General features: G+C 50.4%; 2 protein-coding genes across 2 annotated transcripts in view; both read right to left on the reverse strand.

Annotated features, from left to right (window-relative positions):
• The window catches only part of LOC144102087 (uncharacterized), a 129137-nt gene extending 114937 nt beyond the window's left edge, over positions 1 to 14200 (reverse strand). The window contains exons 1-2 of the mRNA XM_077635369.1: positions 14077 to 14200; positions 3341 to 5207 (exon numbers count right to left, since the gene is read on the reverse strand). Coding sequence (XP_077491495.1) covers positions 3341 to 5199 — 1859 coding nt within the window. The 5' untranslated portion in view covers positions 5200 to 5207; positions 14077 to 14200. The remainder of the gene's footprint in view (positions 1 to 3340; positions 5208 to 14076) is intronic.
• LOC144101590 (uncharacterized) lies at positions 9712 to 11338 on the reverse strand. Its single transcript, XM_077634736.1, has 2 exons — positions 10142 to 11338; positions 9712 to 9753 (listed from the first exon to the last, which is right to left on the reverse strand). The coding sequence occupies exons 1-2, from the start codon at positions 11336 to 11338 to the stop codon at positions 9712 to 9714; spliced, it is 1239 nt and encodes a 412-aa protein (XP_077490862.1).
• Positions 14201 to 14440: the final 240 nt, after the last annotated feature.

The following is a 14440-nucleotide window of genomic DNA, read 5'->3' on the forward strand; positions in this document are numbered from 1 at the left end:
TTATGCCATCGCAATGGCAGACGTCTTTAAAGTTGAGATAGTTTGTGCTGATATGGCACGACCGCAACCTACTTCTCACTTCACGAATTTTTCACTCTGAGCAGCCTTAATGTCAGATATCGCAGATTTATTAATTTCTAAGACACTGCAGCAACTACCGACAACAGATACGCAGCTGTAACGAATTTCTCTACCCGCTGTGGGACACCAAGTTCAAGTATGTAGATGCAAGACTTAATGAAGACCGCGCGAAGGCACGCATTTACTATAATTTTTTACAACGTTTGAGTGACCCTTAGATGAAAACAGTAGCGGAGCTTTTTGTGACCTAGTCTGGAGAGGGGCCAAGAAGTTTGAACACTTCCAAAATGAATCTTGCTATTCAAGAACTGCAGTGTAATATTTTTAGGCAGCTCACGCGTAAAGTTGAGGCCAAAACTGCGCTCCTTAAGAACACTGATAACTTCACTGGCATCATTAACAGGACTGTCCGCTCTTACAAATACCAGATAATCGTCAACACATCGAAAGACGCTAGTGACCAAGCCAGAGAGTTTCATGTTAATAAGCCTATCTACTTTACAAAAAAAAATGTTACTCAGTACAGATTCCTCTTTAGAACCAATGCAGACTTCTCATTTTTGAATGGAAATTTCACCACTCCACGACGTATGTGTACACGAGAGGTACGTTTATAGCAGCTTAAGAGAAACTCCCACATTCCACCTAACTGTGACATAAATTTGTGTTCATCATCGAATTTCGAGGTACAACCTTTAACTGCCAACATAAGCTGAGATTCAGGAAGAGCGTAGTATAGGTATTCAACATCTACGCTAAAGCTGAGCACCCACGTCGATTATTACTGTGCAGAAAGTGTTCAAAGGCCAGAGAATCGGGCACAAGAAATGGCACAGGAAAGGCACAAGACCGCAGGAAGAAGGTCGCGATCATCCCATTTCAGAACCAACAGTCTCATAACCTTACACCCATCGCTGTCGGATAAACTTTTTTCTCTACTCGTTTGAAGCTGGCCAAATTGTGTCCCCGCGTTCAACAAAAATTGATACATCACCCAGTAAGAGCCCTTTTTAGTGTAACATTGATCACAAATCACAGCATGTACTCTGGGCGTGTGCGGTTGTTTACGAGTTGCCTTTATTCTGTGGGAAGGTATATGTTGGCCAGGCGGGCCTTTGCATCAATATTCGTCTGAAGGAACATTTGGGGCCATTGTCATCTTACGCGTACTCGCACGTCGCTGTACATCGCAGGAATTGCAAAGAAAGTGAAAAAAAATTACGTGTGGTTCAACTGCTGCTGAACCTGGTTAGAGAGCGAAAGCTGCGGTGTACCGGGTAAGTAGATGTGGCTTGGCCTCTAACGTTGAGTGCGTTCCGTAGACTGAACAGGCAACGCGCCCACTCAGCCAGGCGGCGGTTAAATCAACGGTTGTTCGCGAGAGGTTGGTCACCCCTTGAACGCTGCGCCTTATTGCTGCAGTGGCCCGTGCCTGCTACAACGTTGTCAGCGCTAATGCATGCAGCCACATCTCTCTCTCACCACCGCCACCACGTAGCTCAAAGCGCGATTGAGGCATCCACTGACCCAGGGAGCCAGTTATGCGCCTTCATTTCCTCAACATCATCGGTGTCTAGAGCGCTGTCAACACTAACGCCAATGAACACAAAGAGCGCCGATGGTCTATGGCTTCAGTGCCGCGTTTCTGCTACAACGTTGTGAATGCCAATGCATGCAGCGCACATCTGTCACTATACCACCACGTAGCTTAAATCGCGACTGAGGTGTCCACCTAGTACTGTGAGGGGAAAGGGCCAATAGGGTCCTACCCCAATCACCTTTCTGTAAAAATTTAATTGCTTATAAATGTTTTTCACCACCATCCACCGTATCAGGAGGACAGTTGTGCGCCTTTCCTTTGCTTTCGAAGAAAATTGAAGATCGGTTTTAAGATTGGTTTTGAAGAAAGCAAATTGCTGTAACTGTCTCACATATATCGGTGGACACCCGAACAGGTTTCGAGGAAAGGAAATGGTGTAGTAACTGTCTCACATATTCGGTGGACACTCGGACCGGGCCGCATGCGGTTTTACCTCTGTGTCACTTGAAGGTCAAAACTGAGAGCACGGAAAAATCGTTAGGAGGTAGCGTAGTGGAGCTTTCGCTTCAAAAGAAAGATGGAAAACGGTGCTGTCACCCGCTGTTTTCGCGTACTGACATACTTTATCGTCATCAGGTTCGCTTAACACGGGAAATCAAGGAGGATTCTTTTATCAAAACAAGAGGCGATAAGTGCATCAACCAGGCTTCTGTTTCACTTACAGAAAATAAATCGGCATACCTGGTCAACGCATGGAATTATTAATGCCAGTGGTATTTGACTTACTTGCTATTCGAGAAGGTGCCTTTGTGTGGATCTTTGGTTCTCTGTGTATATTCTCAGTGTTTTGCGATAGAAGGATTTGCAAGTCTGCGTTTGTGCTGTTAATTACGTTTTTAGTCGTCTTTGTTGTGCAGAGTAACGGTTTATTCAGCCATGAGCCAGTACCAACTAGCCCAACTTGCTGCTCTATTACAGTATAAACCTTGACGACACCTAGTTGATAATGGAGTATAAAAATTAACATGGGCGCTCACTGCCACGTATTGCGGAGAATTTATGAGCCTGTAGATATACTTGAGGCACTCGGAGTACCGCCATTGAAAGTTGGTTTAGAGACAAAGCGCTGAGATTATACGAGGGCAAAATTTCTCTGTCGTAGCGACGGTAGATCAAACGTATTGCCTTCTTCTAGACAGATTCAGTTATTTCGCAGTACAATTGGAGATACGGTTTTTAAAAAAATAGAGCTGTATTCGATAAGTGGTTGGATTAGCGCATTGCAAGCTAAGTTTTTTATGACGTGCTGCCGCACGTATTGTGCGCCCTGGATACCAGAGTATCTGAAATGCGTTACTGCATGTTTGATTGATGTGTTTCGATCAAGACATTTTGGAAGTCAAAACCAGTCCGGTATTTGTATGGCATGTGTTCCTTAATAAATCTAGTCGTTAGTCTGCGCTTCGCACCCAAAGTCTGCTTTCGTTGTCTGGACGTCTCCAGTAATCACGGCTCGGTGCGCGTCGTACTGCAGGCTTGTTTTTACTGAGCATCGTCCATCAATGCGTCATGTGCACCATTTATAAACAATTAAGAACCCTATTCTTCCCATGCTTTATGCGCTTTGATGAACTTCCTTCGCCCTCGGAAATTTCCTACTTTTTCTGACGCGTCAAGAGCTCCCGTTACGTGCCAGAATACGGGCTGAAACCAGCTTACCTGTCATTTCGAGCGCCGGCGACGAATCGAGCCGCACGTGTCAAGAGGCCCGAGTTGCGTGCAGCGGCACTGGAGACGGCCAGCCAGTCCCTGGCCATGTCGCTGTTGACACCCCAGTGAAGGGTAAAGCTGATAAGCGTGTAGTTGTACGCCAGCCCCGCTGACAGCGCCCGAAGAAACGTGGCGGCGCAGCTGGTTCTCTCGGGTATGAAGTGTACCGTGTGCAGGCGCTGGCTCGACCTTATCACATTCGCCAGAAGCTCTACGTCCTCCAGGTGCATGCACACAGCCCTCAGTCGCAGTTCTTCCAGGCTCGCGTTTCGGGAGAGCGAGTGCACAATGTCTCGCCAGCGCTCGGTACGGGCGTCCGAAAAGAAGTTGTGACACCATGATATTAAATGCAGCTCTCTCAGCGTGGTCGTCGTCTCAATGTAACGAGCGATAGCTGAGCAGTGTCTGTCCTCTAACACCGCCGCCCAGATGTCAAGGTGAGCGGATGTAACATGAGAGAATGATGACAAGCGTTGGAGAGCTCGTGAAAACTTGTCTTCTGTTCCACTGCGAAGACATGCCGAGAACTGTGAGTATCCAGAGCATTGGCAAAAGTAGAAAACGCAACAAACGTGACAGTTTGCTGTGAACACTCGCTCTCCTGGAATGATATCTTTCAGGGTTTCATAAATTTCACACAAACGGTCACTGTCTGTCGTATCCAGCTCAACAGTCACCTTTTGTGTACTGCTTTTTGTTGGCAGCAGTGTCAGAAATTGCCGCCATAGCTCCGGTTTAAACATGCGGTACGGAAATCTAACCGTTCTTATTGTGTCGTTCTTACCGAGCGCCAGAAGAAAGCCAGCCATAACTCGTTCGGTTTCAGTTTCTGCATCGCTCAAGGCTGAAACAACGCTGAGGCCCCGAATTACATCGTTTTCTGTTAGTATCTTTGTCAAAAGCTGGATGGCCCTTTTTTCAAAAACAAAGCCCGTGAGGCGTAAGTCACAGAGTGTCTTGTTTGTTAGCAAGCTCTCCAGAATCGACAGCAGCGATTCATGTGCTTGTCCGCTAGATGCCACGATATTCAGCGTCTTTAATGTAGGGCAGCTTTTCAAATACTCTGCAAAAGCTACCCTGCAGGCGTCGTTAGTGAATGAATCGTGGAGTGAGAGTTCTTTCAGTGTAGAGTTCGCTTGGAGTGCGGTCAAGAATTTCTCAGCGTCCTGGGCTTTCATGCGTAACTCTGGGATCCTGAGAACAGTCAGTGATGTCGTAGTCGAGAGAAGCGCCGTTAAAACATCCAGGAATGGCTCCGAACATTCCTCGGCTGCCGTGCACTCAAATTCTGACAGACTCTCCATAGAAGTAACGAGTTCACAAAGCATCGTGTGCGTCTGAAACCGCGGAAATCGGAACTTAAGATATTTCACAGAAGACCTCTCCTGAAGGCAGCGACAGAGAACCGCTTCATACTCCCGCAGCCGGTACGGTCCCACTTCGAGAGCCGTGACACAGCGGTGCGTCTTCAGCAGCCAGTACACGAGCGTTGCGGTCTCGTGCAGCTGGTCTTGCCAGGTGTCCACGGGGTGCGGCCCGTCGAAGCTCGCCAGACGCAGCTCCCAGCGGACAGTGGGCAGTTCGCTCAGCTCCAAGTGGGCCTGGCTGAGGAATTCGTTCCAAGCGGCCAGGTACCGGACAATCTGGCACGTGCGGCCCTCGGCCGCGGTGCAGGGCGACCGGAAATGGACGGTTGTGCCCGAGAATCGCGCCGTGGCACCGTCTACATTGGCCAGACGATGGCCAGGCCATTCGTCCAGCATCATCGCAGCAGCTGACGCAGCCCTGGTGGGTAGCCGGTCGTCCATGCTTACTGCTGGACAACGAAAAGTTGCCGGCTTTGCTTCTGATAACATCAAGCGCAACAATAAATGCGCAGAGGTTAAAGAAAGAATCTATATTAGCGCAGGAACAATGGTAATTTAAATTCCTCTTATCACAAAGCATAAAAACCGTAATTTACAGCTGTTCATGATATGCGCCGTTCTGTCATCCGGTGGCCACATTTACAGGGTTCATGTGAATAAGGAACTTGTATGGACCTCGAAGAATAAATACATCATTTTTATTTACGTCCAACTCTAGTCGTCGGTTTCCGTTCTGAGAGCTGAGCGGACTATGCGTCTTCGTACCTCTGCCCTTCCTATAGGCAATTTGAGATGAACTTTGCCACATCGATGGCAGCGCTGAACACGCGGCTTAGCGAGAGGACAAAACAGGGTTTAGGCGCACCTGTGCAGTTTTTCCACGCCACCTCCTTGGGCTTATAGACATCAGCTTTCGCGCTCTTTCGAAGCCACGCGCGGCGTACATAAGTTAACTTGGCTACCTCGAAGGTTCTGGGGCAAGGAATGTTATCAGCCAAACGCGCGCTTTTATTAGCTCAGACAGGATTCACACGCGTGTCGCGAACGAAGCGGCTGACAGCAGCAATTTTCAGGCAAGCGTTGGAACCACGTCAGCGCCACCGGGGCACTCAATGTTAACTGCTCCTTGAATATCGGACATCCACTTCAAGCACTCAGGATGTCAAGCGCATAAGCTTGGCTTGCTAGGCTTGCGTGTGTGTGTGAAAAACTTAATTTCAGGGAGGAAGCTTGAGGTAGCCGGAGCAACCTCTCGCAATCTCTAGGTGGACTCCTCATTACAGGAGCCCATTGGCGACCGCCGCGACTCGGGCTCGGTGGACCAGGGCCTTCTGGCTTGCTAGGTCCGAGCAGCCAAGCAGGGCTGCCTCCCAGTCCTCCCGGGTGGGGTTGGGTTTGGGAGCGAGGTCCGGGGTTGACTGGCATGCCCACACCATGTGAAAGATGTCCGAAGACTTCGCACAGTGTGGGCATTCTCCTGTACAGGCAGGATCAAAGTGTTTTAAAACTGCCGGGCACAGCAGCGTTTTGGTGTAAAGGCGGAGGAGTGTGCGTTCCTCCACCTTTCTGAGGCCCTTACAAGGCTTGTGATAAATTGCATGGCCGAATTGGAATAATTCAGTAATTTCTCGAAAAGTGAGGGCCGGATTAGGTTCGGGATCCGTATACAAAGGGTCTGAAGGCGTTGCGCGGAGAGTGAGCGCGCGGGCGGCGGCGTCTGCCGTTTCATTGCCTTCGAGGCCCATATGAGCTGGACCCCATACAATCGTTCGAGACGCAGGGGCCCCAAGGTAGTTACTGTTTTGAAGGATGCGATGCGCAAAGAGAGGAATGTACCCCTGTTTAATATTTCTGCAGGCCCCTCTCGAGTCGGTGACGATCACTCGCGACTCCTGGTCTGCGGTGGCTAACGCGATGGCAACTTCTTCCGCATGTGTTATGTCTTGAGCTCGGAACGTTAGGCCACTCACCACGATTTTTTGGTGGACGACTGCGGCCGTGTACCACCCCCCATGGTGAGGGCCTGAGGCGTCCACGTAGAAGATGCCATGTTTGTTCCCATAGTGACGGGCCAGTGCCTCCATCCGCGCAAGGCGCCTGCCACTGTGGTCGTCACGTGTCATGTTGGCCGGAAGAGGGCGTACGTGCAGGGTGTATCTCCAGATTTCAGGAATGCGTACGCGCTCTTCCGTAAGTGTTGGGTGGTGGATGTGTAGTCGGGCTAATAGGCGGCGACCCGACGGCGTTTTTGAAAGCCTTGTATATTGATTTGTCAAGTGCGCCTCCCGGAGCTCCGCGAATGTGTTAACCATCCCCAGGCCCATGAGGCGCTGGTTGGATGTGGTGATCGGGAGATTAAGGGCACGCTTGTACATCTTTCTGAGAATCACTTCGAGGGCGTTCTCATCAAACTTGCGCAGGTGGAGTAGAGGACTCTACTGGTCACGAATGCATGCGCCAGCCGCAAAGCGTCTCTGCACCATAACCCCCCGCGTTTGTTGGAAACCCGGCGGACCATCCGGCCCACCTGGTCCCCCACCTTGCGCAGTTTTGCTAGTGTGGTATCAGCCCGTCGATGTTTGTGGATAAGGAGACCAAGTACTCTAATCTCGTCGTGTTCGGGTATCGGGCCGCTGGCCAGAGATAGTTCCATTTTGGTGGCGCACTGAAGCGACGGGCGAATGTGCAGAAATTTGGATTTGGACGGTGAGCACTGAAGGCCGCAGCGGCGGGCGTAAGCGTCCACGATCTCCGCCCCTTGCTGCAGGTTGGCCTCAATGTCTCCAACCGATCCGTGTTTGGCCCAGATGGTTATGTCGTCGGCGTACAGCGCGTGCTGGATGCCTTCGACCTTCGCCAGCTGAGCCGGGAGTTTCATCATGGCTAGATTGAAAAGTAATGGCGAGAGGACCGCACCCTGTGGGGTTCCTCTCGTTCCCAGTTTATATGGGCCGTGTTCTTCGTCTTGTATTCGGATGAAACTTCGTCGATCCGAGAGAAATTGCTTGATGTACTGAAACGTGTTATGTCCACAGTTCGTTTGGGAGAGATGTTGCAGGATGATTTCGTGTGTGACATTGTCGAAAGCCCCCTTCAAGTCAAGGGCGAGTACTGCCTTATCGTTGAAGGGATATTCGACAGGGTTGAGAATTTCTCGGTCGAGTTGAAGCAGAACATCCTGAGCGGACCTCTGCGGGCGGAAACCGAACATGGTGTCTGCGAATGTATGTTCATTTTCCAGAAACCCAGACAGCCTATCCCGCATCATGGTCTTCATCAGCTTTCCCGCGCAAGACGTGAGGGAGATGGGGCGGAGGTTGTCTGTGTTTATGGCTTTGCCGGCATTCGGAATGAAGGTTACCAGGGCGGTCTTCCATTCAATTGGTAGAGGTGCCTCACCAAGCCAGATCGAGTTGATGAAAGGGAGGAGGGTTTCGTAGGCGGGATCGGGAAGATTAGCAAGCATTTTCACAGTTATCTTGTCTCTGCCCGGTGCCGTTCCTCGTTTCATTTTAGCTAGGGCCGCCTTGAGATCATGCAACTGGAACGGTTGATCCAGATTCGCGTTCTCTGAACCTGCATACGAGAACGCGGGTCCTCCGGGGTCCTGCTTAGTGCAAAGATACTGGTCGCGCAGTTTGCATGCTAATTTTGACGTATTTCCATCGAAGCTATGAATAGCTCGTTGGAGATGTTTTTGTGTCTCGGCGCGGGTTTGAGTCGGGTCAATTAGGGCGCGGAAAAGGCGCCACGTGCTCCGGCTCGACATTTGTCTGGCCGCCGTGTTGCAGCAGTCTACCCAGTTCGAGTCGGCGAGTTGAGCAGCGTACTCTGCCGCTCGCTGGGTGAGTTCGGCGATACGAATTTTGAGCTTTCTGTTACGTTTTTGGCGGCGCCATCTGCGGACGAGGCTTTGCCGCGCCTCCCAGAGGTGAGGAAGGTGGTTGTCCACCTCCGGAGTGGCCTCCGAGAGCTGAATTTGTGTTTCCACCGAACGAAGGTGTGTAACCAATCCTTGTACCCACGCGTGGTAGCCTTGTTCGTGGATAGACGCCGAATTGACGTAGTTTTGCCGGAACTTATTCCAGTCTGGAAGCCGAGCGTATGCGTGGGGTCTCGCCAATGGTTTAGTCCTTACGGTGGTATTGAAAAGGCAGTGGTCACTACCGAGGGTTTCCTCGGTGTTGATCCATTCTGCGTGTACAATGTTTTTGGTAAAGGTGAGATCCGGACATGTATCCCGGGTCACGGAATTACCCAGCCGCGTTGGATATGCAGGGTCAGTGTGAAGAGTCAGGCCCAGCGTGGACGCGAGTTCCGCTAGCTTGCGTCCCCGCTTCTCTTCACGCACGTATCCCCATAGTGTACTGTTGGCGTTGAAATCGCCCACAATCACCAGGGGGTCCCTGCCCGCAGCCTTTACAGCGCGGCTAAAGAGTGCTGCGAACGTTACATTTTTGAGTTTGGGGGAACAGTATATGTTGAGTACGTGGAGTGGTGCATCTTGTTTCTTGAGCGGAAGAAGTGTCACCATCGCATAGGAATATTCTGTGTAAAGTTCCAAGTCAACTAGATTAGCCGTATAATTTTTATGCACGCAGACGCAGGAAGAGGGGTCCTGCTGAAAGGGGATGTAATTTGTGAGGGTGACGCCACTCCCTGGCTCCTGGAGGGCAACCACCGCGGGAAGAGAATCGAAAGTTGAAAGGTAAAGTCGGAGATCGGCCCTCTTTGCGCGAGAACGGAATCCCCGACAGTTCCACTGGACAATTTGGACGGGGGTGGCCGAATTGGTTTTTGGGGAGCGCCTGATCATAGGGCTGCTCGCCATGGTCATTTAGATTGAGGAGGGGTTGTACTGACACTGCTCCGGAGCCAACACTCGCAGGAAGGGGGGTATCCTCCATACCAGAGAGTGAGCAGTTGTCGTCGTCGGCTGCCTCGGGGGTGCGTCTAGAAGTTTTGTGAGGGCGGCTGGGTAAGGAATCGCCGGGCCTGCGCGAGGAGCGCAAGGTATTCGCAATTTGTTGGGCAATCATCGCGGGGATTGTCTCTTGCAATTTGGAGATGGCGTTTAAAATCATTGAAATTTGATTTTCTATAGCGGCGAATCGGGCCTCTGTGGCCCCGAGGCGGGCCTCGAATGCGGCCTCCAAACTTGTTACCGCCTTCGGTACCACGAGCTCACTCTCCATTACCTCAGCCGCGGGAGGCGAGGGGGGAGAAGAAGACTGGTTGATTTTAGATTCCAATTCGTTAATTTTCTTTAGCAGCATCTCATTTTGGGCCCCGGGTGCTGCTATTTGATCTTGCTCGGCGCTATGCGCCCATGGAAAGGGAGTGGAAAGGGGGAGAGAGAAGCAGCCCCACCCGAACCGCTCACCTGGTGGCCATTTTTGACTGCGTTGACCCAGGCCCTGGTATCACCGCACGTTTCTGTCGACTGTTTCGCCAGTCCGCCGTGTGGTGGCGACACCTTGGATGGTTGTTTTGCAGCACCTCCGGTAGGTGGGTTCTCGGTGTTGGAGATTTCCTGGCCATGCTGATCGCCGGGAGGCCCAAGATAGCGGCTTTTCTTCTTTGACGCCGTTTTTTTCTTTTTCGTCTTGGGTGTGCGGAATTTTGCTGCACAGTCACGAGAGTTGGTGGCATGGGAGCCACCGCACAGAGAACACCGGGGAACACAGTTGTGAGGAGCCCGCACCCCCTCCACTAGCGGAGCTTGGAATCCGCAGAGTCCACAGGTGTTCGATCGCAGGTTTGGACACGCATCAGCGCGATGCCCGACGACCCCACGCTGGCCGCACGCCGGGATAGTTTTGTAGTAGTTTCTCACAGAGACGACCATGTTGTCATAATGTACGTAAGGGGGCTTCTCCTTACCCGCGAAAGTGATGCGTGCTTTGTTGGATGTCCCGAACTTCCGGATTTCCAGGATGGTGCCGGCGCGCCAGCACACTCGGTCTTTAAGAGTTTCCGTGGTGTCCGAGTTACGGACCACGATCATGCCGTGGCACATGTTGCCGCCGTCTTGTGTTAGGTAACGCCGAAGCGGGATCGACCCATTGTCGGAATTTACTGCGAAGTCCCCGATAAGCTGGTCGGCCGCCTCGATGTCCGGGGTATGCACAATGATGAGGTTTTGCTCTCGTGAGGGTAGAACGGAGATGGCGCGGGCCCGTTTCAACCCGAGGTACGCTGAAATGGCAGTGCCGTAGCCCGTTTCTGTGAACGCCTCGTGAAGAGAAACGCTTTTTCTGGGCTTTATAACTATGACGTAGTCTTCAGGTGTCGGTTTGGGCATTGGACGCGGCTTCCACTTCGAGAACGCCTTGTCCTTGCTTCCCGTGGCGCGCGTCGCGGGTGCGTTCACGTTTCCGACCGACGAACCGGCGGCCGGGGCGGCGCCGAACGCCGCCATCTGGGCTTTGTCTTGGGAGCGGCGTGCAGCCGCTTGAAGCAAAGCCTGACTCCGAATTTTGGGAGTAACCGTCGAATTTGAATCTGCGGTGGTGGTCACCGAGGTCCACAACATCGCCTCAGGGTCGTAGCCGCGCACTTCTTGCGCGGAAGTCGCCATCTTGTCCTCGGAGGGCCAATTCCACCAGGCCAGACGTTGGCGACGCCGTTAGGCTTAACGACGGCGCCGACGTGGTCGGTCGAAAAACGGCCGTAAATTTAGAGAAAGTCGGCCTACCTGGACGAATTCAGAGTCCAGCTGTTCCGCTTCGTTTTCCGGCTCGTTTGACGCCAGTTTTGCCGGGGTAGAATGATTTAAGACGTGGCCCCAGCCGAAAATCGGCGGAGCCGAAGAGGCACACGTCTGCTCACGTCGCGCGCTCGCAGCGCCCCTGCTAGGCTTGCTGTAGCGCGGTTGATAAGAAACCTTCAGAGCAATGAAAGATGAATAAAAGTAACAGGCATAAAAGTAAAACTCTCTTTTCCTGTACGAGTTCATATAATGTTCTTCAGCCCACGACAGCCCAAGAAAGTCAGTCGAACGAAACACCTTTGTGTAATAGAATGTATTATCAAAATGCGCAGTATATGCAGCTCAAGAAAATGGAAAATAAAGACGCTAGCCCAAAAACCCAGGTCTACAACCTGAAGCGTAAGCAAGGTCTTGGGGAAAAATGATATTGAAAAAGGCAGACTTTTTTTTGTAAAACACGCTGTAGGCCAATCTTGTGCACAGCTTTGAGGAGACAAATAACACTCAGGCAAAGAGAAGCGCACGTACCATCGTTTTTTCTCTCGTCTATGTGCCGTTTGCTTCAGCGCTTCGTGTTTCCAGTTTTGTGTCTTTAATGGGCCACGGAAGGTAAATTGGAGTTGGTTTTCATTGCTGCGCTCGGATAACAAAGAAGCTGCTCCAGCTGAAGTCTGAGCATTATAGTTTTGCAAAGGCAGAAGAATGAAATACACACGCAGCCGTGATCGGCCGTAGATATAAGCAAAGTGCAAAGTTCTGTATGCGCGCATCCCTGGGGTTAGTCTTCAGTGCCTTTCCCTTTCAAGTGGTGAGCACGCACTCTATTTGGTCTTTAAATTCATCGACAGGATAAACAGGGTCTACTTTTAAATCCTGCAGTGTATTCCTTGCTGCCTGACAAACATGAATACAGACAGAAAGCGCCAGAGAACCCTCTTAACTGAAAGCAAAAAATGCTTCGAGGCATAGACCAACTATTAGCATTCAAGTTAAAGCGCAGTGAGGCCAACGGACACGGCAGACGAAATAACACAGGCGCTTACTCGCAACGGGGCGTTTATTCAAAAAGCGCATTTTTTGAATAAACGCCCAGGTGTGAGTCAGCGCCTATGTTGTTTAGTCTGCTTTGTGCGTTGTCCAGAGTGCGGTTAAATTTTTCCATGGTGCCATACCAACTAGCTCAAATATCGATTCGACACGAAACATTATTTATTTATTTATTTTTTTGAAATTCCTTACAGGCCCATTGGGCATTGTGTAAGGGGGGCGGAAAAAAGATATAATACAGTGCATTAATAACCAAAGGAAACAAAAGGAAACGTACGCGACGCAAAATAATTCACTACCATACAGGATAATGTGCTCACCGAACGTGGAAACAAAGCGCGATTAAGGCAAACACGGAAACATGGCAAGCAAACATAAGTAAGAAAACATCCGAATGGCACGAGTGTAGCAGCAAAGCAAAGAACAATAATAGACTTGAACGTAGGTGTGCTAAATGACGGTTTCAGTGACGGATACCCTGATGCAGAAAGCTTCCGATATGTTGGAGAGTTGGTCCGTGTGCTTCAAAACAAAGCATGTGCGTGTACGCACAGCAAGGATGCACAATAACAGGAATATTCAGGAATAGTTAGGTGCCATTCTGAGAAAAACAAGCTCCTCGCTAAACGTACGCTTGTACATTTCTCTGTCTAGTGGTGCGGGGGACGGTGGGGTTAACGGTAAGTGCGGTTAGACTTAGACTGGAATTTCTCAGCCTATGTCGCATTCTCTGTACAAAATTTAGCTCTTTTTAGTTCCCCAGGAGGCTGGTGACCAGCCATAATTTTCACAATGTCCAGAAAGGACATATACGTTTCCATGCATTGCATAGAAACTGCGCAAACATCAACCTTTACAATCGCAAGCGACGAGCAATGAATTAAATTATTAAATCTGAACGCAAAAAACGCGGCGGAGAAAACAGCGACCAGGTGCGGGTTTCGATGCTCATTGCTTCCGGGTACCCACAGGTGATCGACTGTGTACAAACTTTCCCGTGGCCTGATGCTAGGCATATGTTGGGTGAAATTCTTGAAATATCGGTTGTTGACCCCACTTTGCGTAGATAAAAAAAAATCACCACAACATCATTTAGACCACATGGCAGATTCGGCCCCTTGTGTATAGATTTTCCGTCAAAAAAAGGGTGAGGTGGTCAAAGGCCCTTCCGTTCTCCAGTTATTTCACTCCCAGAAAAACTGAGCGCCAAGCTGCGAGAAATCTTGCAGCCACTTTAAAACGGATGGTTATCTGGCGGCACTAGGTATTGAACCAAGCTTCTCCCGAATGTGAGGCGGATACTCAACGACAAGGCACTTGCATCCCGCTATGCACACACTTTCATACCACTGGATTACAGACGGCGCAATCATGGAAGCGGCCTAATTTGTCCTGTGGCCAGGTTCATCTGTTTGACTGATGTTCTCTTGGGCACTGGCAGGAAACTCGCGAGTTTTCAGAGGCACTCGCGGGGAGTCCAATGATCACGGAAAAAGTCTCCCTCTTAACCGTTAATGTAAAACAAGCTGCCGTCACGCGGTTGTAACAATGACACTTACGTGAACACTCGTTCCTGTGGCAAGCTGGTCTGTCCCTGTCACAGAGCACAGAGTGCAGCACAAAGCAATCTTCATCTTCTGTAGCCCATGATAGCGGGAAGACCCGACTATGTCCGTACCTGTCGGAGGGAGTGCGGCTTTGACAACAGACATTAGAGGAGAAAGAAAATACATTCAGCATATGCCCCCCCCCCCAAAAAAAAAAAAAAAACTCTTGCACAGTAAAAAAATGGCAAATAAGAAATGGTCATTGCACTAGATAATGTTTCGTTAGTTATTACATTTTTATTTACTTCTTTACATACTCATATATCTATTTACTTATTACAGCAGTCAGGGTCTAGAGTACGTTCTAGAGGGGCGT

Source organism: Amblyomma americanum, chromosome 8 (genome assembly GCF_052857255.1).
Source record: "Amblyomma americanum isolate KBUSLIRL-KWMA chromosome 8, ASM5285725v1, whole genome shotgun sequence".
NCBI lineage: Eukaryota > Metazoa > Arthropoda > Arachnida > Ixodida > Ixodidae > Amblyomma > Amblyomma americanum.